This window comes from Harpegnathos saltator, unplaced genomic scaffold, assembly GCF_003227715.2.
Source record: "Harpegnathos saltator strain DR-91 unplaced genomic scaffold, Hsal_v8.6 scaffold542, whole genome shotgun sequence".
NCBI classification, from domain to species: Eukaryota; Metazoa; Arthropoda; class Insecta; order Hymenoptera; family Formicidae; genus Harpegnathos; species Harpegnathos saltator.
The window spans coordinates 1-27,256 of record NW_020230363.1 but is presented as its reverse complement, the minus strand read 5'-3'; the positions used below and the strand labels follow the sequence as shown (position 1 = coordinate 27,256).

Sequence of the window (27,256 nt, the reverse complement as noted above, 5' to 3'; positions counted from 1 at the left end):
AAAGGCACGGGCGCAGCAATATAGAACCCAATTTCCTTGTTTTTTAATCATTCCCAACGATTTTAAACGATGTGTAATTGCTTGTTAAGTCACTTCTAATGTAAGTGCAAGTTCTTCTTGCGTTTGGCACGAATCTTCCTCCAATAATGCTTCCAATTACGTGTCTTCGTACACTTTTGGCCTTCCACTACGTTCTTCCACGTCAAACTCACCATTTTTAAACTTTTGAAACTACTCACGATAACTTCTCTCACTTAAAGTAGTCTCACCATATGCTTCTACAAGCAATCGATGCGCCTCAGCTGCAGATTTCTTCAAATTAAAGAAGCAAATCAAAAGTTCACGCAAATGACGCTTATTCGGCACAAAACTTGACATTTTCGCACGAAAAAAATTATGTGATACTGATATGGAGTCACTAATACTTCAAGGTTATGTTGTTACCAGATGTCCATACTTACGATATTACGTTTTACATCTGACAATTTCAACATAACCTTCTGGTGGGGTCATCTTTTGTCAAACGGCGGAAACTTATTTGTACTCCTAATAAATAACACCATTTTCGAGATATTTACTGATCATTACTATTCTTAAATGGAAACTCCAATTTTTTATTATATCATCTTTTTCTACCAATTAATTTGAACAATTTTTGTCTGAAATATTTTTTTATTTGTCTAATATTTTTTTAGATGTTTAAGGAAAGGTTGGTAACTTTTTCAACATTTAACTTACGATATCTTGTTGTTTGTTAGAAGAAAAAGTATTTAGTATTAAACTTTTTTACTCTATTTAGTCTCAAGAATATAATGTTACAGTAATGCCATAACTTTTGTTAACTTATTGATTTCTGGAAATTTTATAATTAGTTAAAAATCAAGGCTCTATTGTTACAATATATTCTTGAGATCAAATAGAGTAGAAAAGTCTAATACCATCTTTTCTTTCAATAAACAATCAACAAAATATCGTAAGTTAATGTTGAAAAAGTTACCAAATTTTCTTTAAGTATTTCAAAAAATATTAGGCAAATAAAAAAATGTTTCAGACAAAAATTGTTCAAATTGGTAGGAAAAGATTATATAATAAAAAGTTGGGATTTCTATTTAAGAAAAGTAATGATCAGTGAATATCTTGAAAGTGGCGCCACCTATAAATAAACTAATATAGTTGTTTTATGTTCCTCTTGAAAGCAAACAAATTTTCTCTGAAATATTTTTTTCTAAAATGTCTCATTTACAAAAAAATCGAGGTAGGGACGGGTAATCAGATACATCCGGTATATGGTATAAAATGTTATGCCCAAGCGTCGTTTTCCTCTCACTCACGATCACCTGTGTAAATAGTAAGCAACATTCCCGTGAACGAATAACATGAACTCTTTAATATAAACAAAGCTTTGTACAAGGTTTGCGAACGAGAATAATTATTCAGAGAAAACTCTTAACGTAATTCGACCGAACCGCTCGATCGCTCCAAAGAAAGTTACCCTTCTTGTTCACATCAACAACCGTAACAACGGTTGCTAAGATGAGCGCCGACACATTCCACGTTCGGCAAGACGTATATACGAGAGCGTAACCCTATCCCCCGTCTCTTCAAATTGTCGTCCCGACAATTCTCTTAGACAATGTCATCTTCTTCCTTGACTCTAAAGATCTTCATGACTCTTGTCCTACCCTGAGCTGCTGCTACAGGTTACCGGACTCCATGAATTCCTGATCTCAATCAAGGATTCTGAGGATCTTGACTCTTCGCCTTCAGAACATCATCTCTATCCCCGTCCTCTAGGAGATGATCAGTCTCCAGGGCCTTTTGGGCCAGTCTTCTTGTTCCGGTCTCCTTCAAAGCGTAAGAACTGCTAGCCCTCCTTGAACGCCGTCCGAGTCTCTTTTTTCGTCCTTCCAATATCTTTCCAATAAGACGAAGTCTTCGGACAAAATGAGAGGGAGTATAACTTCCCCGTGGTCCCTAACATCCTTAAAGGATTTCTTTTTGTCCCCGTCTCGGCATTTGCCCTCAGTCCCGTGAAAAAATCACGGGGCCCAAAAAAACCGCGAGCGAGACGGTCTTCTTCCATTGAACGACTAACAAGCATATTCCGGGAATCTGGAAATTTTCAGCTTAATTTACAATCCCATTTTCTTCTTCGAATGTCAACACCACACCAAAACTTCAGAAGCACCCAAGACTTCATCCTGGCAAAAAAATAGAATTAAGAGTTTATCTTTCCAAAAATGGAGCTATTCTATCTGAATGAACAACCTTTTGCCTATGCCTAGCCGATTTGCGAATTCCAAAAACTATCTCACTAAGCTGCCTGACAATCTCATAAGGCCCCTCCCAATTATTTTGTAATTTCGAGGCCCTTCCCTTCCTTCTTTGAGGATTAAATAACTAAACTTTTTGTCTTATTTTGAAATTAATCCGCTTAGCTTTCTGATCATAGCGATCCTTTACTCGCAAAGATTTTAGATTCAAGTGTTCTCTCGCACTGCGATGGATCGCATCCAGCCTTTCCCTGAATTTCCAAGTATAACATTCCCTTGCGTTACTATGCCTAATCTCAGGTGGATGTCCACGCAATAAATCCATGGGAAGCCGAAGTTCCCGACCAAAATACAATTCCGCAGGAGTAGAACCTGTAGCCTCATGCCTTGACGACCGACAAGCTAACATGCACAAAGGAATCCATTTATTCCAGTCCCTTTGATTTTCTGCCACAAATTTTGACAGATAATTCAAAATTGTCTGATGCTAGCGTTCAATCTGACCATCGGACTTGGGGTGTAAGGCAGTTCTAGTTTTCTTAATTCCCAACAAACGAATAATTTCCTGAAAAACTTTCGATTCGAAATTTCTCCCCAGATCAGTATGCAATTCGCATGACACGCCATGCCTAGAAACTATTTCATAAACAAAAACTTTCGCCACCGTCTTAGCTCTACTATTTTTTAATGGAAAAGCCTCGACCTATTTCGTAAAAAAGCCAACTATTACCAGAAAAAACGATTCCCCGAAAACAAATATGGAAGAGGACCTAAAATGTCCATCTGAATTCTTTCAAATGGAGCACCGACATTGTAAATTTGCAACGGAAATTTACCCTTCCCAAAGGGACCCTTTCTTGCATTACAAATATTACAGTTCCGACACCAATTTTCCACATCTTGCTTATACGAAGCCCAATAAAAACGTTTATGAATTTTATTCAGAGTTTTATTGATCCCGAAATGACCTCCTGTAGGCGTGTCGTGAGCAGCTCTCGAAATTTGTTCCACCCGACTTCGAGGAACTATAATCTGATCAATAACGAGTTTAGTATTTGGAGATTCCCACCTCTTATAAAGAACCCCAAAAGAGCATCCCAATAGGAAAAATAAACCCTGACCGAAGATTCAACACTGGCCAAGTCCTCACAAAGTAGAATTTCTCCTTTTCCTTTAGCACGTAAAAATACAGAGACCACTGAATCTTCAAATTGTTCCTTACGCCACTCCTCCAGAACATCTTCCTGCAAAACTATTCGAGCTGTTAAGCCTTCCTCACTGGATTCCTTTCTAGCTTCCACCTTATCACAATAACTGCAGCCATCTCGAGAACATGGCCGTCTAGATAACCCATCTGCGTTTTGATGCGATATTCCCTTTCGATACACTATCCGGAAATCATACTACTCCAATCTCTCTAACCATCGAGCTAGTTGTCCTTCCAATTCCCTAAAGGAAGTCAACCAATATAAAGAATTATGATCAGTCTTAACAAAAAAATTCCTACCGTATAAATAATGATAGAAAGATTTTATAGAATTAACTATTGTTAATAACTCCCGACGGGTCACACAATAATTTCGTTCTGATTTATTTAAAACCTGACTAAAATATGTAATAACCCTTTCAACTCCATCTTGATTTTGTGACAAAACTGCTCCTATCCCGTGATTAGAAGCATCTGTATCCAAAATAAACCCTCCCGTTTCAGAAGGAAAACTGAGCACCGGAGAAGAAATTAGAACCTGCTTAAGACCATCAAAAACTTCCTCACTTGACTTTGTCCAAATATATTTTTCGTGACTTTGTCAATTTATAAAGAGGCTTTGCTAATATTGAAAATCCCTTAATAAATTTCCGATAATAAGAACAGAATCCCAAAAAACTCCGAACTTGCTTTTTGCTCTGAGGAATCGGCCAGTCTTTTACCGCAGAAATCTTTTCAGGATCTGTAGTCAACCCTTTCTCAGAAATAATGTGACCCAAATACTTAACTTTTTTACTAAAGAAAGAACACTTTTTGGGATTAATTTTCAAACTAGCCTTTCTTAAATAAATAAATACCTTTCATAAGTTTTTCAACATTTCTTCAAAAGTTTTGCCAAAAATAATAACATCGTCTAGATAAACCAAACAAATTTTATGATGCACCTCCCGAAGAACCTTTTCCATTAATTTTTCAAACGTAGCCGGTGCATTACAAAGACCGAATGCCATCACTGTAAATTGCCATAAACCATTTCCAATCGAAAATGCAGTCTTTTCCCTATCTGAAGGACGAATCCCAACGCCAATGCCAATAACCATTCTTAAGGTCTAGGGTACTGAACCAAGAATTATTCGAAAGCTGATCAAGGATATCATCCATTCTTGGTAAAGGATAAGTCTTTAATAGTAACCGCATTCAATTTTTTATAATCCACACAAAACCTAAGCAAACAATCCCTCTTCCTAACCATGACCGCAGGAGAACCCCAAGAACATTGCGATTCTTCAATAATACCCTGACGTTTCATATCCTCAATAATTCTACCTCCTGATTCTACCTCCTGATGTATGTGAATTGGAATTCGCCTAGGAGTTTGCCTTAATTGGCCTAACTCCAGAAACATCGATAGAATGTTCCAAAATTTTACAATTTCCAGCAGAAATGTCTTCTGCAAAAACGTCTTGAAAATCACCCAAGAAAGAGGCAAAGATCTCCTGCGGAACATCCAATCCCTCCGAACTTTTTTCAAAAAACTCCTGCAGAAAAACCGAAACCTTACTCTCCGAAATTACACGAGAACAAGTAAACATCTCCCTTTCCGGCCGAATCTTGCTAGTAAATTTTTAAAAAATTTTTTCTAATTTAATTTTCTTTAAAAAGTCGACACCTAAAATACAATCGTCAAAGATGATAGCTACAAGGAAAGGAAATTCCACTTTATGCCTACCTATATCTACCCTTACAAGCACTTTATAATGCACCATTACTTCTTCCCCAGTCGGATATCTTAGAAAATAATTAAATTATTAAATAATTAAAAAATAATTAAATTAAATAATAGTTACTAACTGAAAAACGCTGTCTATAAGTTTTTACCAATTTTTCACTAAGTAAAGAAATATCGGAACCTGTATCAATTCTAAAATTACACACCTCTCCATCCATTAAACCCTTATAACAAAAAGAACTTTCATTCCCAACAACTCCACCATTCCTAAAAGAAAAATTATATTTATTTTTATTCAGTCTTTTGACGGGGGTACGTTTACTAATAGTCAAGCTCCTCCCGCTCAGCTCGACCCAACCAAGTTTCCCTTCTTTTTATCACCCAATGAAGGACACTCTGACCGAAAATGCCTACTTGCGCCACATTGCCAGCACTCTTTGCCACTAAGTTGCTTACCACGATTATCCCACAAATTCCGTTGCTGTTCCCCAAAGATTCCTTCGAAATCCTTTTTCTGCTTATTCTTTTTTCTATCGAAATTTTTATTTTCCCTTGAAAAATTATTGACGTTCTTAAAGTTATTCCGGTACCCCCTTTCGAAACTATTTCTCTGAATAGTTTTAATTGCTATACTTCTCTCAACGGCCGATCTTAATGAATTTACTTCTTCTAACTATAACGTTTGTTTAGCAAAACCGTCCGACAAGGCAGAAATGAATTGCGCGCATGCTATTTTATCACGCACCGCAAAATCACACTTCCCATACGCTAAACGTGCCAACCGTTCAATCTCATTTCCCAGAGACGCGTAATCCTCATTGAATTTTTGTTTTCGATTAGTGAACTGTAAATAATATGACTGAGCCGAGAGTCCCTCACCAAAAAGTAATTCTAATTTCGCCTTAATCTCCGAAAATGAAATCGCTCCGATTTCCATGTTCCCGTCAAGAATTGAGCGTGCCTTTCCTCGAAGACACGAAACAAGAGCCACGGTCTTGGCCGAATTGCCCCAACCATTTGAATGCGCAATTAAATCAAACTGCGCCATAAATTCACGAACAGGAACGCTTCCGTCATAAATATCCGTTTTTAATTTAAACCCGAGATCCAATTGCGTACCCTCTACCGGATGACTAACTTCATTCGGAGAAATATTATTAGAAGAACTTAGCTGGACCAAACGCTTCTTAAAAGCTTTAGCGCTTCGTCCCGCTGAAGAAGCTGAGACTGGAATTCGACCTCCCGTGCCTGCTGCCGCTGCCTTTCCTCGCGTAACGAGCTCAGCTCCTTACGTATGGCCCGTAACATTTCCGCTCCACTTGGCTGCTCCGGCGTCATTACACGAGGATTCTTCCTTAATTGTACTCCTGACACAGTCGCCGTTGACGCGTCACCGGAATTCATCCCGGACGAGCCCCCAAAATGTTACGCCCAAGCGTCGTTTTCCTCTAACTCACGATCACTCGCGTAAATAGTAAGCACTCCCGTGAACAAATAACAAGAACTCTTTAATATAAACAAAGCTTTGTACAAGGTTTGCGAACGAAAACAAATATTCAGAGAAAACTTTTAACGTAATTCGACCGAACCGTTCGATCGCTCCAAAGAAAGTTACCCTTCCTGTCCACAACAACTGTAACAACGGTTGCTAAGATGAGCGCCGACACATTCCACGTTCGGCAAGCGTATATACGGGAGCGTAGCAATGTATATACAGGGTGCTAAATTTCAAACATCACAGGTAAAAAATCTCGAAAACTAAATGATATTGAGGTCCGCCTTTTTGTATATTGTGTTATTTCGAAGGGAACACATTTTGATTAAAACAAAATTTAATTTTGGGTGGTGGCGTCAAAGTAAAAAGAAGGTCAATCTTTTTTTAAATGGAATTCTAATTTTTTTAACACCTACGTTTGTAGCCCTTGTCATGACGAATTTAATAACCACATACTCAAGGTGATTAGAGGTCAAATAATGGAAGACTCAGGAAAGAAAAAATAATGCTTGAATAAAGCAAAAAGAAATAAACTTTATCAATAAATTTTCAATAAGAACAAAATATCTTAGAGAAAAGAAGCGTTTTTCTCTTCGAAATGAAGAATTTCATTAATTTAAGTGTTCGAAATGTTATCGTCTTGCATCTATGCAAGCCTGCAATCTTCGTTGAAAATCATTAAGCACTCTTTGTAATTCGCTCGTTGAAATTATTTAACTCGCTTCGCATATTCGTTGCATCATATTTTCTATTGTATTGTAGTTGGAGAATTAACATAAACAATTTCCCGTATTCTACCTCAAAATTAATAATCTAGGCAGGTCAAATCAGGTGATCTGGGTGGCCAAGACACTGGACCTCCTCGACCTATCCATCGATTAGGAAAAATAACATTCATGTATTGTCTGACAGCCAAACTAAAGTGAGGAGGTGCTTCGTCAAGTTGTATCCACATGTTTTGCCGAAGGTTTAGAGGCAAATCTTCCAGAAGAATAGGTAATTTCTCAACTAAGAAATTAAAAAAACTCGTCCGCTTATGATACCGAAGAAAAATGGACCGATAATTATGACACCAATAATGGCACAACACGCATTCAACAACCACACATGTTGATTATCAATTGGTCTTAACCATCTGGGATTTTGGTCGTTCCAATAATGAAAATTATGACGATTTACAAGTCCATTACTACGAAACGTAACTTCATCGCTCCATAATACTCTAGAAAAGAACGTTTCATCCTTTTCATAGCGTTGTAAAGCCCATCGACAAAATTCCATTTTCCTACCATGATCCTCCTGCGTTAAGGCTTGGTGTAAGTTGATATGGAACGGATGTTGGCGCTCACGATGCAAGATATTCCAAATACTTACATGGGATATTCCAAGTTCCCGTGACAATTGTCATGTACTGTAATGAGGATTTACAATAATTTCTGCTAAAACAGTTATTGTTGTGTCCTGATTACAAACTGGATCAGACCGATTCATATTGCGATGAACTACAAAAGTTCCATGTTCTCCCAAACGATGATATAAACGAATGAAGACCATCATCCGTTCTTCAAAAATTTGAAAAAAATCGATTTTCCAGCACCCGACGTCAAGAGTAAACACGTTTTTTTTCTTGTTCCAACCGAGTGCTTTTTATTCTGAATTGTTCTAGGCTTAAGAATTATAGTTTTAGAATATGAATCTTGTGAAGAAAGCATGTGTTTACTCTTGACATCGGGTGCTGGAAAATAGATTTTTTTCAAATTTTGGGAGAACGGATGGTGGTAAGAGATTCAAACTCTAAAATTATAATTCTTAAACCTAGAACAACTCAGAACAAAAAGAGTTCGGTTGGAACAAGAAAAAAATGTGTTTACTCTTGACGTCGGATGCTGGAAAATCGATTTTTTTCAAATTTTGAGAGAATAGATGATGGTACGATTTATACTCTAAAACTATAATTTTTAAGCCTAGAACAATTCAGAACAAAAAGGGCTCGGTTGGAACAAGAAAGATAATATAAGTTTACTCTTGGTCCGGTAGACTGTCAAAAACTTTTTTGTCACTTTTGGGACTTATAATTCAACTTATGGATTTGTCTTTTTGGAACAATGTTTGGAACAACTAGAACAATCTATAGCGGTATCGAAATGTTCGATTTTTGAAAAAAGGGGTGCCAGTTCAAAAAATCACTTGTTTTCGGAACCGTTCGGAAACCGTTTGGAATGAAGCAATAACACTTTGAAACAATGTAGTATAAAGTCAGAACAATTTGGAACAACTTTCAAAATTATAAATTTCGAAAAAGGGGTGCCAATTTCATAATACCCTACATAAAGCTTATTTTGTAACTTTGTAAAATACTGTTCCATTATGTTGTCGTTACGCGGTTTTTCTACAATATATAAAGTGATCCACGTGAAATGTTTTAAGTTAATATCTCCAGAATTATACAGTGCCCGCCAAAAGTTTCGGGCCTAAATAACTTTTGAATGGTTTAAGATATTGGATTGAGATTTATAGTGATACAATGGGATTACAAAGTCTATCATTTAACCACAAAAACACCCACCTCCACATTACGGGGGGGGGGAAGAGGGAGGTCAGAAAATCTTAAATGATATATAGGGTTGAGTGAGGGCTCGTTTGAAAGAACTTTCCGAGATGAGAACAACGTGGGATCATCGAGATCTCTACGATTTTTTTTCGCAGAGTTATGATCATTTAAAAATTTCTATTGAGATTTTGCGATAAAGAGGCCACGACGAGTAAGGCTTCACGCGTGTTTCTAAGCAGGTAGAAGCACATTTGTGTATCTGTGCATGCGTGCGTGCGCACGCGTGTTTATGTTCGCCGCGAGGATAAGAACTCCGTGGTTCGTTAGCTCCATAATATTTCACGACTTCAGACTCTCTTTACCGCGAAAAATGCAGGCACACCTATAAAGTTTCTAACACTGATGATATGTATGAAGGAATAAAAACATTAATTATTTCATTAAATGTTTTAATTGGTGTCCTTCGACAACTTGGCAGTGTCCTAAGCGAACGTAAAACGTATCCGTAACGTTAGTTAATTAACGTTAGTTAGTTAAGATCTGGTGTAACTGAATTCGAAACGTTCACTATTTTTTCTTGCAGCTCTTCTAAGTTTGCGGACTTGGTTTCATAAACTTTGGCTTTTAAATATCGCCGATAAAAAAAGTCCAATGGGGTCAGATCTGATGACCTCGGTAGCCATTCTATTGTGCCTCTTCTACCAATCTATTGATCAGTAAAAACATCATTGAGAAGAAATCGAGCTTCCAGAGAAAAATGAGCCGGAGCCCAATCCTGCTGAAACTAAATATTGTGGAAAACATCTCCAGCAATATTCTGAATAGCTGGTATCACTTAGTTATTTAGTAAATTGTAATAATTTTGTGAATTTGTTTCCTTCAATAAAAAATGGTCCTATAATACGATTAAATATTATTTCGACCCAAATATTAACTTTCTGAGGATACTGCGTGTGACCGTTTTTCATTCAATGCAGATTTTCATTTTCTCAGTATCTCATATTTTGTTGATGTACAGAACCATTTAATTCAAATGTTGCCTTGTCAAAAAAACAGATCCAGTTAAAAACTGATGATTATCACTAAATCATTGTTATCATTGTGTTGCAATTTTACTCTTTTGTCATAGTCGTCTTCGGATAGCCCCTGAACTAGATGTATTTTGTAAAGATGATAGTGATGCCTTTTGAAAATTCGATGGACTGATATCGTTGCGCTAATATCATTTTGTTGAGCTGCTTTCGAAACCGATATATGAGGATTATTATTTACAGTTAGCAGAACATCTAAAGCTTTTTCATTATTAGTGGCATCTTTGGGTCTTCCGGATCTTGGTGCCTTTAATTGAACCGGTTCTTTGGAAACGACCAACAGTTGTCTTTCAATAGTCTTTCAACAGTCTTCTTTGTTTTTGAAATTGGATCACGGTCAGGATAAGTGGCATTGAATAAATCCGCTAATTCTCGATAGAACCTCACTGTCGTCATACTCTCTCATCATTAATATAGTGATCCTTTCCATATCAGTTAAATATATTTTCTGATAAAAGAAATGTACTAAAATGAAAATTACAAAATCAAATAAGGAATTGAACCGACGCTCTCCAAAATTCTAAAGTAACTGCATATGAATTTATAATGTATTAACTTATAGTTGGAACTTATAGCTTATTTGATTGTAACTCACAAATCACGTAAACACGTATGGCTGAACGCGTGTATTATATTGTATATTCCATAGCACAACCAAGTGAGACTAAGTCTGGGAGGTCTAGGAATCCTCGTGGCGAACACGCGCGCGCGCGCGTACACACACGTACACACATGTACTTCTATCTACTTAGAAACACGCATGAAGTCTTATCTTACTCGCCGTGGCCTCTTTATCACAAAATCTCAATGAAAATACTTAAATGATCATAACTCTGCAAAAAAATTCGTAGACCTCAATGATCCCGCGTTGTTTTCATCTCGGAAAGCCTTTTCAAACGAGCCCTCATCCTCAACTCCACATGTAATTTAAGATTTTCCGACCTTCCTCTCCCCACGTCCCTCATAATGTGGAGATGGATGTTATTGTGGTTAAATGATAGACTTTGTAATCCCATTGTATCTCTATAAATTTCAATCCAATATCTTAAACCATTCAGAAATTATTTAGGTGGCCCGGAACTTTCTTGACGAGCATTGTATGTGAACATTAGATAGATCCTATATAATCAATCTATCAATAGTGTTCAATAGTTAGTTTCCAAATTTTGAACTCAGTAACATACATATAATTATATTAGTAAAATATAGTTCCGCACTGTTTTGCTAAAACCACATACTACTCCCCACTTATAACAGAATGTCTTGTAATAATAAAATTGTTATATGAAAATTATAATTTCCATTATGTAAATACTTTAGATCTTCTCTCTGCGACAAATTTTGTATAAAATCATTTTAGAAAACCATGTTTTCTACAAAAATAACTTATTTTTTTTTGCAGAATACGAAAATAGAATTTTTTTTGAAAAATTCTATTAAACATTTTAAACCTACAACATTCGCGTAAAAAGGGTTCGATTGAAAACTCATTTTGACATAATTATAAAACTTTCTGCAAGTTCAAAAAAAAAAAGCATAAAATGACAAATTGATCTGCATAGTTCCAGAGATATATTTTAACTATATGCGAGCCACTTCCTGTATCATATCTGCACAAAATAATATAACGTTAATAACATTATTGTTGAAAGTTATAGAAAAAAAATTGTAGAATAGGCTCACCAAATACAGATATAATAAATTTCAATATAAACTCTTGAGGCAATTTTCTCCTAATAATTAAACACAATGTAGAAGAGTTAATCGAGATGAGAGAAATTTCTTGTTCTAACAAATCTATTTAGTTCATCCTATAAATGTTCAATTGGGGATTTAAATCTGATATTGACTATCAATTTATTAAATCAATTATATTAAATCGAATATTGACCAGATCTAATATTAAACACTCTTTTCTCACTGAAATAATCCTATATAAACTTTATGCAGTGTTTAAAATTGTTATTTTGTTAAAATATTCAGTTTGAATACTTATTCTTACTTAACTGGTTTATCTCAAATATTTCTAAATAAAATAATTTTGGTGACAAATTTATCTAAAAAATGCCATCAAAATATTGATTCTATTCTCAATTGCAAAATATATGTTTTCAATCAATTCTTATCCTTGTAAAAGCAACTATAATCTTCTTATTGTCAGATAAGAATCTTTTATTACCTTCGAATGCTAGGTTAGGTTAACTTAATAATCAAGTAACAAACCATGAACTAATTAAAATTTTATCATGAAAACATAAATGTTAAATCCATAATTTTTAAAAAATAAATCCTAAATAATATTTATAAATCTTTAAATCTGTAATAAAATTTAAATAATATATTATATATACTTATACAAAGTTGAATTGTTTTACGATCTTTTTAATTCGTGCAGTTGTTTTCTTAGGATATCTTTAACAAAAATAACAAGGCCTTGAGTTATATACAAGTTAATACTCTAAATATACATCGTACAAAATATACTCCCAAAATTTAAGTACTACAATATAACTGTTTTTTTCCTTAAAAATTCATATTACAGTTTCCTTAAAATCTGATGAACATTCCTAACTTCATATCCATGTTATATATGGTATTTAGATATATTGAACATTGTTTCATATTTTAGCTATTACATATAAATTTTGGACAATCATTCAAATTAGATTTTTGAAATTCTTCAGTTTATTAAATAAAAAATGCTTTTATTATGTGTTAATATTAATATGTAGCAAAGAATGTATCCTTATTGCATATACATATATAATATTAAAATTTTCATATCAATGATACAAATTTTGCATGCAACAATATTTTAAGATTTTTTAAATATACTTGTATGTGTGTGTGTGTACACACACATAAATACAGCAAAAATAACATCAATAACATATATCAATGATAAAATTGTCGAAATATAACAATATCAATATATATTTGCCAATATTAATATACTTTCGTTGTAGTAATATATTCTACTCTTTAACTTTAACTTAAATTGATAGGTGTGTATATGTGACTTATGATGTATAGAAAGACATGCTGATATCTCAAAATATTCTCCACAGTCGAACAAAATATTTAACGATCCCAAATTGACGTTGAACTGAATTTTCTACGAAAGGAGTTTTGTATGCGATTTATGTGTAACGATGCTTCTTAATGCAGCACTACAACGAAAAAATTACCTGATAATTTGTGAACTTGTCATTAAAGGTTAAGTGCGCAGCTCATAATCCGTAATCCGGAAAACTCCAGAAGTGCCGGCAACAAAAATATCGCTCGAATCGTGCTTGTCAAATGCAAATTTTTAATGTGATGTTCGACGAAAATACTTTAACACGAAATCACCGAGTTTTTTATTACGACAATATGTATGTACAATATGTATTTCTCTTGGGTGATGGTCGCCAACGGCAAAATTATTAACTACCTGAAGGGCTGCGTTCTGAAATTCACTGCCAGTACTGAAAATGCATAGATTGTGTCACGTATACTATAGATTTTCAGTACTGGCAGTGAATTTCGGAACTCAGCCAAGACGGATCTGTATGATGATACTTTTGCACCCATATTCATAGGGTACATTCAGTACTACAACCGCTCACTGAGCGCTAAGTGAGCTCTTGCATCTGATTGGTGTATATTTTTAAATCTAAAGGAATATACCAATCAAATGTAAAAGCTCATTCAGCGCTCAGTGAGCGGTTGTAGTACTGAATGCACCCAATGCACCCATAGTCAGGCCTTATATTTAAGACTTTCTTAAGTTTCTTTGGTTTGTAGCCAATAAAATAATCCGTGCAGCATTTAAAGATGGATATAAGGAGGTCTCAAATATAAGGCCTGACTATGAATACGGATATTGTTCTGTTCTTTATAGCTGCACTGCTGAACTGGTGCAATAAGCTAGAGTGAGAAAACCTATATTTGTCTCACTTTAACTTATTGCACTAGTTCAACAGTGCAAAAATAGAACTTTGTGCAGAACAGTGCACAAAAAACAGACTACTTGGTTGCGTTCCGATATTCATTGCCAATCCTAAAAATCTATAATATACGTGACACAAACTATCTATTTTTAGTACTGGCAGCACAGATGTCTATACTATACTAGATTGCTAACTTCTCAAAAGAGCTGTGTCCCGCCCATTTTCCGGTTCGGCCATGAAGACCGCCAAGACATGGCGGCGGTGTGTGTTTGTAGTGTGTATGTGAGTACCCGATGCGTATGTAGTAGTGTGTGGTAGTGCGTATGTGACACTTGATGTGTCTACTACTATTTATGTTAGTAAAACTGCAAATCTACAAACGAGATAATGCCGAATAAGTATTGTAAATTTCAAAAATACGAACAAGAAAGAATATCATTTAAAGATGTGTGTATTAATAAGGTGTTGCTAATCTAAGTGTTTGGTAAAGGTTAAAATTAAATTGAATATATACACTTCAAAATATGTCAAAGTATTTGTATTAATATTTTTTACATACATATAAAGAATAAAATGCAACTTATGTGTTATTAAATAATATTAATTTTGTAAATTTGTGTCTGTTACTTGCAGGGTTTCTATCTTTCGTTGTTTTTGTAAGTGAATACATTCTAAGTGTTAAGTATTCTATCGCAGGAATAGTATCACATTCCATCATGGAACTCGTAACAGGTTGTATCAGAGGATCACTATTACATTCCACTGCAGGAACAGTGTCACAAGCAGGAGCTCTCAGAGCTATTGATGGCACAGCCAAATTTTTTAATAGAACACTACTTATATTTGCTTTTTCTATGATATCTGTAGGTAAAAAGTAACCACTACAGATTACATGGTATTTTTTTGGTGTAAAATTTCCTCCGATTGCACAAATCCATTTTTTAAAATCTCTGGACGTTTTATCGGAAATCTGAAATATTAACAATGTTTAATTGCAAGATAACTCTCACATATTACAAACCTCGAACATTTATTATATATAAATGTATTCTACTTACTTAAATAAGTGATATCCTTTTTTATTCGTATTATTGCAATTAACAATGCAACATGTACTTGGCATTATCTCGTTTATATATTTGCAGTTTTACTAATATAAATAGCAGTAGATACGACACATCAGTGTAGACACATCAGGTATCACATACTTACAGTACAGCACTATTACACACGCATCGGATACTCACGTACGCACTACAAACACACACCGCCGCCATGTTTTGGCGGTCTTCATGGCCGAACCGGAAAATAGACGGGACACAGCTCTTGTATAGGTCAAAGATCGAAGTTAGCAATTTAGTATAGTATAGACATCTGTGACTGGCAGTGAATTTTGAAACGCAGTCATAGAGTTTGTTCTTTCCAGCTGAACTCTTTACACTAGTTCAAGAAGTGTACACTGAAGCATTCTTTCTAGCAGAAGTGACGTTAGGTCAGAAAGAAGCTTGAGAGCGGTCACGCCGACGTTTTTGGCGACACCTTTGGCGTAGGTGGCGTTTTTAACGCCACCTACGCCTATTTGTAGCCGGGAACTACGTTGACTACGCTCATTTGCAAGCGCAGAGAAAAGCCTAAGAGCGGGCATTTACAGCGTTATTGAAAAGTTGGCTGATTCGAAGCGCCAACTGGGTCCATTTTCATGAACATGAACTACTAAGCCAGGTAAATATAGAGAATTTAGGCCTATACGCCGATTTTGACGAGACTAGGCTTATTCGATGCGTTTTTGCACGAGAAACAACTTTTTCTCTAGCAAAATCGGCGGTCTGCCTCACGAAGCGAGATATTAAACGTTAAAGTTGACGACTATACAGGATGATTGGAAACAACTTTCGACTTCCTACCCGTACCCCCCCTTCGGTGTGTGTGTGTGTGTGTACATGCTCGGTACAAACATTCGGCTAGTTATTTCAATAATCTTATCATGATTTTGACAACATATATGAAGATTAAAGTCACTCACTGTTCTCATGTACACGTTGGAACAAAAACAATTCTCGTGTTGTCACGATACAAAAATTATAACCCAGCAAACTCAGAATATAACTGTTATATAACATAGGAGCAACATGTAATATAACATATGTTATACTCTACCCAAATAGCCAAAAAGATGTCTTTTAGATTTCTAAAAGATATCTCGCCATGTCTTGAGATATCTTACTTTTTTCCCCAAAAGATTTCTTTTAGGGATCTAAAAGATGTCTTACGCAACATTTTGAGATATCTTTTAGATATCTAAAGATGTCTTGAAGATATCCTTAAGTAATCCTGAAGAAGTCTTAAAGACATCTTGCAGAAATGTAAAAAGACATCTTATAGAGTATTAAAAGATCTCTAATAAGATTTCTTTTATATATCTTCTAAATATCTAAAAGATATCTTAAAAAACATCTTGCAGAAATGTAAAAGACATCTAAAAGATTTCTTTTACACATATCTCAAAGATGTCTAACAAATATCTTTTAGAAGTCTTCAATATATTTTAAAAAACATAAATATTGAGAAATGAATAACAAATAATAGCATTGCGTTAATATTATATTTATTGACGATTATATTAACATTACAACACACACACACACATACATATATATATTGTGTATATATTTTTTTATTTATAAATATATATAGTTATTATATTTATAATTATTATATAAAAATTATATTAAATTATATATTAATTATTAATATATAATTATTAATTATATATTAAATATTATAATTATTACACTTTATATTTGACTGTTTTATAATAAAATATGTTTTCATATAAATTATATAACGTAACAACATTGTTTGCGTTAAAACGTTACTTGCTTGTTAAGATATGGGCGTAGCCAGAATTTTTTTTCAGGCAGACCATATACAAGCCACCTCTTTCAATTTAAGCATTCAATGCAAAAAAATTATATAAATTTTATCACTTTATTGCCGGTAAAAAATAAAAAAAAAACTTCAGCGCCTTCGTATAAAAAAATAAATTTTTTTCTACGTTTAGGGGACCGTCTTCCTCTGCCTCCTCCTGGCAACGCCCATGCAAGATATAATTAATTAATTTCTTATTATTAAGTATACAGGCTGTGCGGTAACTCGCTTTAGAAACACGATGTACAGGTAGATTAGGTGAAACTGAAGAAAAAATTCCTATATCATTTTGCGAAGAACCACATAAAATATAGAATTATTAATTAATTGATCATTAGCTAATTTCTTTAATTAATAACACAATTTTACGTCGTTCTTCGCAAAATCATAGAGGAATTGTTTTTTCAGTTTCACTTAATCTATTTTCATATCGCGGTTTTTAGCGGAATTATCGGGCACTCTGTATACTAATTACAGAGTAATTTATTGTTGCACTTTTTTGTTTCGATATCTCATTTTATCACCTGCATGTTGCAGCCAGTTTTTTACATGCTTGACAATCAATGCAATGGTACAGTCAGGTCCATTTCCTTTTGTACGATTGACAGTACCTGTGGATAGTATTTATATGTTTTTAGTACTAGTAGATATATCTGGTTGGAAAAATTCATATCTATTTATATAAACAAAAATAATAGTACTCTAAACATTATGACAAGTTATAGTCCTTACATATCACTAATGTTTAAAAGTATTTTTTGTATCTATATTTGAAAATGATATAAAAGAGAATTTAACATTTGGAAAAATTAAGAGACATATATATATATATAGTTTATTTGTAATTGTTAAAATATACGTACTAACTATAATGTTTGCAAAAGTTGTATTTTCGATTGCGATAGTATTTTTTGCACCAGTCCAAGTCAACTTGTGTCCTACATCAAATGTTATGCAATATGTGAGTATATTGGAGATCATTTTTTGTGTAGAGTCACCACCAATACACTTTATTTTCTTTTCCTGCAAAGAATAATGTTAATATATACGTTAATGTTCGTATACGTGACTTTTTTTCTTTTATTATTTATTATTATTCGTATTTCGATATTACTATATACATATGGCCAAATCTATGTGAGCAGATTTCGAGTGCAATCTAATATCATCAACAGTAGATCGCAAGTAAACAATAAATTTGATGCAAGATATATGAAATCCTGCTACCAAACTATTTTCACATATGCGACAATGTTTTCGATTGGGCATAAAATTATATATTGATGGATACGAAGAAAGTATTTGTACACATACACATATGTATGAATATATAGAGTGTTTGTTTAGGGATCATATTCAATGGAGGCATAGAACTGATTAAGATAAACAAGAAAGTCAAATATCATGTAGTAAAAATTATAAAAATAGCCGATTTATGCATGAACAAAAATTGGTTGTAGAACTCACGTTCGGTCTCTGCAGCTCGCAGATCGAGTTAAATCATCTAACGATACTTACCGGCACGTGACAAGCAGAAGGGAAAATGTGCAGAAATAATCCTTTCTTCTTCTTGCCGCGCGCCGATAACTATTGCTAGACGACTTGATTCGATATGCGAGCTTCAGCGACCAAACGCACCTCTTACTACCGCTGCGATGCACGATTTTTATTCATGCATTACTCAGTAATTTTTATGATTTTTGCAAAAAGATATTTGACTTTTGTTTATCTTAATCAGCTCTATGCCTCCATTGAATATGATCCTTTAGTTAACAAATACTCTGTATACACACACACACACACACACACATACACACACACACACACACACACACACACATATATATATATAATGTGCAATTCAATTAGTGATTCATTGACTGATATGAAGAAAATATTTATTATTCAATATATTCATATGTGTGTGTGATATATATATATATATATATATATCACACACACATATGAATATAAATACTTTCTTCATATCAGTCAATGAATCACTGATTGAATTGCACATTATTCAAAATATACTTACAAAACATTTACGAATTGCTTCATCATTTTTCAATGTTTCATTAAATTGTACGTATTCCTCGACGGATGTCATTGGAAATTCAGGCATTAAATCCATAGTTATTGCTTCATTTTCTTCATTTCTTTGGAAACTTTCTCTTAAAATAGCAACTATTTCTTTCAATTTTGTGTTATTTTTAGCTGCTTCGTGTTTTATCTCTGTTTTGAATTGTTGAAAGTCTTGATGTAAAGTATCTACTTTTTCATATAAAGAACCTGCAAGAAGAACTATTTATATTTCATCATTCATATTTTACTGTAAGCATCTTCAGAGACTAATTTTTTAATGTTATTAATAACTTTGTACACTACAATATACGATAAAAGTATTTTGGAAATATAATAATAACTATATTATATATGATGACAATACTAAAACAATACATTACTAAAATTTACAAATTTTTAGAAATGATTTACTATTTTCACTGTTTAGTATTCATTAGTATGATCAATCAATTAGTATTCATCTATATGAAAGAAAGTATTCATCTATATGAAAGAAAAATGTATCTTACTTATAATTACATGTATATCCTCGTCTACATTCATTTCTGTAATTGGGAGAGCCTTCATCGCTAAATAAAATAATAGAAATAGGTTCACAGATTATTGAATTTACTTATTCAACTAACTTTATATAATATATGCCATGACAAAAAGTATACCGCTATATAATTTGTCATTACCAATTATCTCATTTTCCTTATTATCGATGTTCCGATCATAATCACGAGAATTAGTATCATCCGTCATCTCTTCATCATCTTGCTCATCCTCATGAAAAACTTGAATTGAAAATTGGTGTTCATTTAAAGGTGAAGGGACATTGCAATTAGATGGATTATTTTTGACGGATAAAATTTTATCTTCCTCCTGGAATTCAAAGTATATTAATATACAAATTGTATGTGTGTGTAAATCTAACATATACGTGTGTGTGTACAAATATATATTTATGTATGTATTTATAAATTAAATAACGATTTTTGTCCGAATTTATTCAACTCTCATCTATATTTACATATAAATAAATAAAAATATAAAATACTATTAATTAAGTAATAATTATTCACGTATTGTAATAAATATATAAATGGTTTTATCAAATGCTACTATTTTGTTTCACTGAACAACATAGAAATGCGTGTGAAATGTCTATTTTGCAGCTATGTATTGATAGTTACGATTATTCCAATTATAAATTATTAAAAAATAATCGATGTCTGAATAAAAGCACGTCCTAATTAGCGCTATTTTTCTCTATATATTAATCATTAATATTTGTAGTATTCACCCGCTTCTGCACGTTATATTCCGAACTCACTGATCTAAAATGTAATGAATTTTTCTCAAGTTCAACATTTGTAGATGTAGCTCCAATCCCTTCGTGTATTTTATAATTTGATGGGGGATGTTGATTTGATTTATATTTCTTGGAAATATTACCTATATTTTATAGAAAATTAGTTTTTTCAACGATTTACGACTTATCTTTATAATTATATACTTATCTTTATAATTATATACTTATATATAGTATATAATTATATTAGTAAATTAGTTTTGTTACTCATTTTCAATGTGCTACTTTACGTTTTATCATATTATATTTTGTAATTTGCTGTAATAGAATTTGAAACTTACAATTATTCACGTAATTATTCGATTCATCGTCATAAAATTTTTTTTTCGTTATCAAACGTTTCAGAGGCAATGTTTGGATTGGTTCATTTAAAGAAGCAAATTGAATATCATCCGAAGTGGATATATCAATACAAGATTTTTCTGCTTCCCGAGCCTTATCAAATGTATTGTAAGGTCCTAAAATTTTATGAAAATGACTGATGTTCCAATCATTTCCAGGACTTATCTTCTTCTTTATTGTATTGGTAATATTTTTTTTAGACAATGGAAACGTAAATGTTTTTGCATTAAAGTTTACCCAAGAATCGGGAACGACTTGGCAGTATTCGTCCCAAAATACGACGTAATACATCTGTAACAATAAATACTGATTAAGTAATGATGAAGTATTTAAGAGAATAAATGAAAATAATTTCACTCATAATTATTATGATTTTCTATCCTAAAGCATCCAAATTATGGTTCAAACTTGTCATAATTTATTGTTAAAAAATATTTATATATATAAAACTTATTATTTATATAAATATCTATCATAATTACAAATTGGATTAAACAATATTATTTGTATAATATAATATATTTATGTATGATATAATACAATTTATAAATTAGTAGTTTTATTTATAAATTATTACAGTTGTTTTTATAAAAAATAACAACTCACTTCAATCATTAGTATGTAGAATAGGAATTATACAAAATGTATCTTTGTAAGGAAGTCGCATTGCTTTTGCGCTTATTTGACTTATTGGATACATTCCAATTTCAGACCATTCATTTCCGACATAGATTTTCAAATTTCGCGAATCACATGGATATGAAGATATATTATCGAAATTTTTTAACTTTTTTCCAAGTATTACTGTTTCTCCATTCTTTTTTCCAATATATTCAATCATGAGAACATTTCTGTTATTCATATAACAATAAAAATCGGCTTCTTTGATGCAGGATAGTGTAAATTTTTCAAATATTATTTCTTTATGAGATTGTGTACATCCAAACAATAATTCTTCGTTCTTGGCATTTTGAAGAATGGGATATTCTTCAGGTTTATACCCAATATTTCTTACAGTTTGACATTTTTCCATTAATCGTCTGTGCAATTGTTGTAACGGTTGTGCATTTTTTCGTAGCATTCGTTTCATTTCTTGAAAATAATTTTCGAATGGAAAAGCACTGAACATGTCCAGACACCCATGATTCTTAACATCAACATGTAAATGAACCAAGTTATGTACATTGTATGTAACGTAGTTCTCAGAATATAACATTTTAAATGTTTGTACAAAATGTACTAATAATTCATGTGCATATTCGTTATTGTATTCGCAATCGGCAGGATTACAAAGAATATAAATTGCACAATGTAGAACATAAAAATGTCTCAAATAATCATTTGGCAAATATGACCATAAAATTGATAGACTAGTATATAAGAGAAACAGTCTAAATTCTGTCACTTTCCAGCGATCTAATTCATCTAAACCTCTTGGTTTCCTAGAAAATTCTCTAGGTATGTATGTTATTAACTGCTTTAAATCTATAGATAATTGATCAATTTGAGAAGCACGCAGTTTAATGCCCTTTATTCCTCGGATCCACATATTTATAAGTCTTTTCATGACACCGAGACAAACAAGATGCATATAATCTAATGGGAACTGTGTTACCATTTTCAATCCAATGTTTTCAAAAGGTGAATTATCCACATGATGATCTTCATTATGTCGTAATAAAAATTTTGCATCTGTGCGTAATGGAGCATTTTCATTAAGGAATAACATTCGATTGTTCCTCCATTCACCTTCCTCTTCACATTTATCGCATCCATAATATCCTGTATGACTTTTAATACATTTCATGAATGCTTTTGCCGGGGCGTCGCATATTATAGCATTTATTAAAACTTTGTATTTTTTTCCTCGATATTGGAATCCTTTATTTTGAATTTCACTATATTCTTCAATAAATTGATGAATAATCTCATTCGGTTTCTTCGGCTTACAATATCCGTGGAATACTCCAATGACAAAAGGTTTTTCTCTATAATGAACGTGGACAATTTGCCCTAAAAGTGGCCAAAATTGCGATTTAGAACTCTTTGCCAATGGTAGTCCGTCAATGCTTAAGTTGATTTTAATTTCATTTTCACAACGTTCATGGAGAGGTTTATTATATCGTAAATGATTCTTCAATGCTGTCTGCAATCCATGATAATAAAAAGTACCAGAATGATTCTTAATTATTGATGTTGTTCTCGGAGTTCCCAATAAAGTTCTCGCATTACAAGGAAGCTTTTCATATCCATTGATTTTGAGACCTTGAAGCAATTTTGTTAGAGCCACATGAGTAATGTTATACTCAAGACTCCATGTCCGAAGAAATTTGTATAATGCAAGTTCTTTCTGTACATTAAAACTCAAATCTTTATAACATTGATTATTGCATTCGGCAATCAATTCCATATCAGATTCTGAATAACTACAATTTGAATAAGAATCAATTCTTTGATTGCATTCTTCGACATCTCCATACATATATATATTATTATTATTCAAATAATTGTTACTATTCTCTTCAATAAGAATATTGTCATTAGACATTTCATGAGGAATCTCAATGTCTAAATTAATATTATATGTATCGCCTGTATCAATAGTATGTACTGCACAATCAATATTTTGTCGCCGACGCCATTGTTGAGACCGACTCAAATCGTTATATCTTTTTCTTTTCGGCATTATTAATTTTTTTATTATATGTCGTTTGAAACCTACATACAAATGATGAAAATTTCATGATATAAAGGCAAAATATTTAATAAATAATATGTAGTTCTTCCACATATAAAAATACGAAAATCGAATATCGAATATATGAAAAAGTGAAATTATTCCAGATATTTAATATTTAATATTATTATATTAATTATGCCAGAGTATGAAATATCTTTTAAACTATTATATTTTTTAATTTTATCTTTGAATGAATATCAATGATTTTATTACAAAGATATTTCGTGTAGATTAAAAAAGAAACATCATATCCTATTTCTTCTTTGTAGTAGCGTCCAGATGAGTACTGGCGTCCTGGAACAGCTTTATATCGACGTTTCAGAAACGTTGCAGTTTGCATCTTAAGAGCTGAGAGCTTTGATATTAATTATTCTCTCCTCTTCTTTCTTCAACACAAGGAAAGGGATACCTAAGCACACTCACGAAAGAGGAAAATTCAATATCAGGACTCCTCAGCCTTGAAGATGCAAACTGCAATGTTAGCGAAACGTCGACATAAAACTGTTTCAGGACGCGGTACTCAACCGGAAACTATTACAATGAAGAAATTCACCGACCATGAAACCCTCAAATCTGAAACAATCAGTGCACATACTGACGTCAGATTGGCGACAGATCCACAGACATCTGTGTCCACAATCTGTTGTTAGACTGCCGGCAGAGTATGCTAACACAATCTATGACAGCTCTGACAGCAGCTTGATGGCAGAATGCAGATCTTGCTAACGTCTATTAGCAGGCTCTGCACGCAATATACCACGAATCTGCCATAAAAACCTAATTAATACATACTGTGTGCAATCTATTGCCTTTGTGTTACAAATGCTGCTAAGAGATTGCTCGCACAGGTTTGGTTATTTGCTTATTATATTATTTCTAGTTTTCAATTTTTCAAAGAATCGTAATCATTACTTGAACATACCTTATCGAGGAGTTTACCAGCAAGTAATTCATAAAATTAGATAATTTCTATGGCGATAATTGTGTGAAGACGGAAGACAACAACCAAGTACTACTGGTACAGTCCGAATATTGTGTCAATTCCGTTGTAAACCTAAACATAAAATGTGATTGATTAAAATCCTAATGTTCATTGAAGTACAAGATGTAGCACATTTATTACTAACATTATAATTTTCCAGCAAAACATAAGGTTAGGATAGAGTAAATTATATTAAAATATTCTTAGTTATACAAATCGCACAGAAAATATTAAACATTGAATGGCAAAAGGATTTAAGTATAAAGACAGATACAATTGTAAATTTGAAGGATTTCGAAGGACCTTTGATAAATATCGGATCCTTGAACCGCACGTTTCTTTTCGGTGGGAAGTCATGAGGTCTGTTGTTTGGAATTGCACTGCTGAACTATCTAATCAAATGTTGCACGGATTATTTCATTGGCTACGAAGGTCTCAAGGGCTGCGTTCTGTAATTCACTGACAGCATTGAAATGCTATAGTATACGTTACATGAACTATAGATTTTCAGTACTGGCAGTGAATTAGGGAATGTAGCCAAGATAAGCTTCAGAAGGTCTTAAATGTAATGGAGGATTGTGTCACAAATACTGCTAATAGATTGCTCGCACAGGTTTGGTTATTTGCTTGTTATGTTATTTCTAATTTTCAATTTTTCAAAGAATCGTAATCATTACTTGAATACCTTATCGAGGAATTTATCAGCAAGTAATTCATTAAATTAGATAATTTCTATGGCGATAATTGTGTGAAGACGGAGGAAAACAACCAAATACTACTGGTACAGTCCGAATATTGTGTCAATTCCGTTGTAAACCTAAACATAAAATGTGATTGATTAAAATCCTAATGTTCATTGAAGTACAAAATGTAGCACATTTATTACTAACATTAATTTTCCAGCAAAACATAAGGTTAGGATAGAGTAAATTATATTAAAATATTCTTAGTTATACAAATCGCACAGAAAATATTAAACATTGAATGGCAAAAGGATTTAAGTATAAAGACAGATACAATTGTAAATTTGAAGGATTTCGAGGATTACCTTTGATAAATATCGGATCCTTGAACCGCACGGTTTCTTTTCGGTAGGAAGTCACGAGGTCTGGGAGTCGATTGCGTGTATTGAAACAAGTGAATGACAAAAGTGAGTGAATTTACTAGAATTCACCACGTTTCAAGATACGCAATCGATCTGTTTTTGTTTACCTCCCAGATAGCACAATGTCTACAAAGATGTTTAAAAACTTCTAAAAGAAGTAGGACGTCTTTTAGACATCTTTTAGAAGTCTAAAAGACATGTTTGCGCACATTTTGCTATCTGGGCTGTTCTTTGTTGTTATTTGTCTGTTGTTTGTTGTTATGTTGCACGGATTATTTTATTGGCTACGAAGTATCTCAAGGGTTGCGTTCTGTAATTCACTGACAGCACTGAAATTCTATATACGTTACATGAACTACAGATTTTCAGTATTGGCCGTGAATTAGGGAATGCAGCCAAGATGAACTTCAGAATGTCTTAAATATAATTGAAGATTCACACGAGATCGGATGATACGATATATCCCATAGGAGAACAATTTCTTATAGAATACCGGCCTTAGGGCCGGTTGTTCCAAGTTTAAAGTAATTAGTTAATTTGTCTATTTTTATTCCTTCCTTAAATTAGACAGACAAATTATGATTAAACTATTATTTAACTTACCAAGAAGTTGAAACAATCGGCTCTTAAAGATATCTTCTAAAAGATATCATTTAGATATCTATTACAAATATATTGAAGATATCTTTTAAGATATCTTTCAGATGTCTATAGATATCTTTTATAAATTCTACAAAGATATCTTCCACTACATCTATTTAGATATCTTATAGACAACTTGTAGATATCTTTTAGAAATATCTTAAAGAAATCTTTCATAAGATATCTTTTAGACATCTACAAGACCTCGTTGTTTTCTGGGTAGTTATATTGAGGTTATATAATTTGGTTTCATAGTTGTAATATAATTCTGTTATAAATCTGTTACACTGTTTTGTTATAAACTAGAATAACATTATAATAATAATATAACAGTAATGTAACACGTTATATAACAATAATTACGTTCATATTACATTAATGTTATACAATACAAATTCATGCGCAGTCTATTAAAAGCTGCAAATGCTTTTTATTGCGAAATAAAGTATTGTACAAGTATTGTATAAAAAGTAATACATTTCGATAGAGAAAGAAAATAACAAAGCGGAACAGAAACAAATAAAAAAAATGGTGGAAAGCTAATCAATCAGAAATTCCGTTCCGCTTTTTTTGTAGATGTTTTATTTTGTAGTTTCTATTTTTTATGTATTTTTAAATACCTTCATCGTGCTTAAGCAGACCATATTGACGTTTATATGCATACTGATATGTATATTCCCACAAAAAAGTATATCGAATCCACGTAGAACGCATTCGTTGCATTCACATGGAATCCACAAAACCACATGGATTTCACGTGGACACAACGTTCTTATTTTCGTGGAGATATCCACACT

General features: G+C 32.9%; 2 protein-coding genes and 1 long non-coding RNA gene across 15 annotated transcripts in view; all 3 read right to left on the bottom strand.

Moving 5' to 3' along the window:
• Window positions 1-13,814, bottom strand: part of LOC105184926 (cdc42 homolog) — a 76,478-nt gene extending 62,664 nt beyond the window's left edge. For 4 of the 6 annotated variants that reach the window (XM_025303421.1, XM_025303422.1, XM_025303425.1 and 1 more), the window contains exon 1: window positions 13,535-13,813. The gene's annotated coding sequence lies outside the window, so the exon portion shown is untranslated. Of the gene's footprint in view, window positions 1-13,534 lie in introns of all 6 variants that reach the window. The other 2 variants (XM_025303423.1, XM_025303424.1) reach the window with 1 other exon arrangement.
• A 1,370-nt stretch (window positions 13,815-15,184) lies between these two features.
• Window positions 15,185-15,678, bottom strand: LOC109504575 (uncharacterized). Its single transcript, XR_002163097.2, has 2 exons — window positions 15,337-15,678; window positions 15,185-15,248 (listed from the first exon to the last, which is right to left on the bottom strand). It is a non-coding gene; the product is annotated as an uncharacterized LOC109504575 (long non-coding RNA).
• Window positions 15,679-17,085: 1,407 nt separating this feature from the next.
• On the bottom strand, window positions 17,086-26,429 carry LOC105184306 (uncharacterized). Of its 8 annotated transcripts, none has more exons than XM_025303428.1 (11): window positions 25,761-26,429; window positions 25,398-25,529; window positions 25,016-25,104; window positions 24,653-24,784; window positions 20,930-21,281; window positions 20,580-20,731; window positions 19,972-20,158; window positions 19,801-19,860; window positions 19,245-19,498; window positions 18,070-18,229; window positions 17,086-17,817 (listed from the first exon to the last, which is right to left on the bottom strand). In XM_025303428.1, the coding sequence occupies exons 5-11, from the start codon at window positions 21,279-21,281 to the stop codon at window positions 17,690-17,692; spliced, it is 1,293 nt and encodes a 430-aa protein (XP_025159213.1). In that variant the 5' UTR covers window positions 24,653-24,784; window positions 25,016-25,104; window positions 25,398-25,529; window positions 25,761-26,429; the 3' UTR covers window positions 17,086-17,689. The 8 variants fall into 8 exon arrangements, 6 of the variants coding, with proteins under 6 accessions (XP_025159213.1, XP_025159214.1, XP_025159216.1 ...); XM_025303429.1 differs by having other exon boundaries at window positions 25,016-25,100; XM_025303431.1 differs by lacking the exon at window positions 25,398-25,529.
• Window positions 26,430-27,256: the final 827 nt, after the last annotated feature.

Excerpts from the sequence above, each read along its gene's own strand:
- LOC105184306 (XM_025303427.1), bottom strand. Across the intron at positions 20,732-20,929 it reads GAATAATTACGTGAATAATT|GTAATATTTCCAAGAAATAT; the intron begins GTAAGTTTCAAA and ends TATAAAATATAG. Across the intron at positions 19,861-19,971 it reads TAAGGAAAATGAGATAATTG|CGATGAAGGCTCTCCCAATT; the intron begins GTAATGACAAAT and ends TATTTTATTTAG.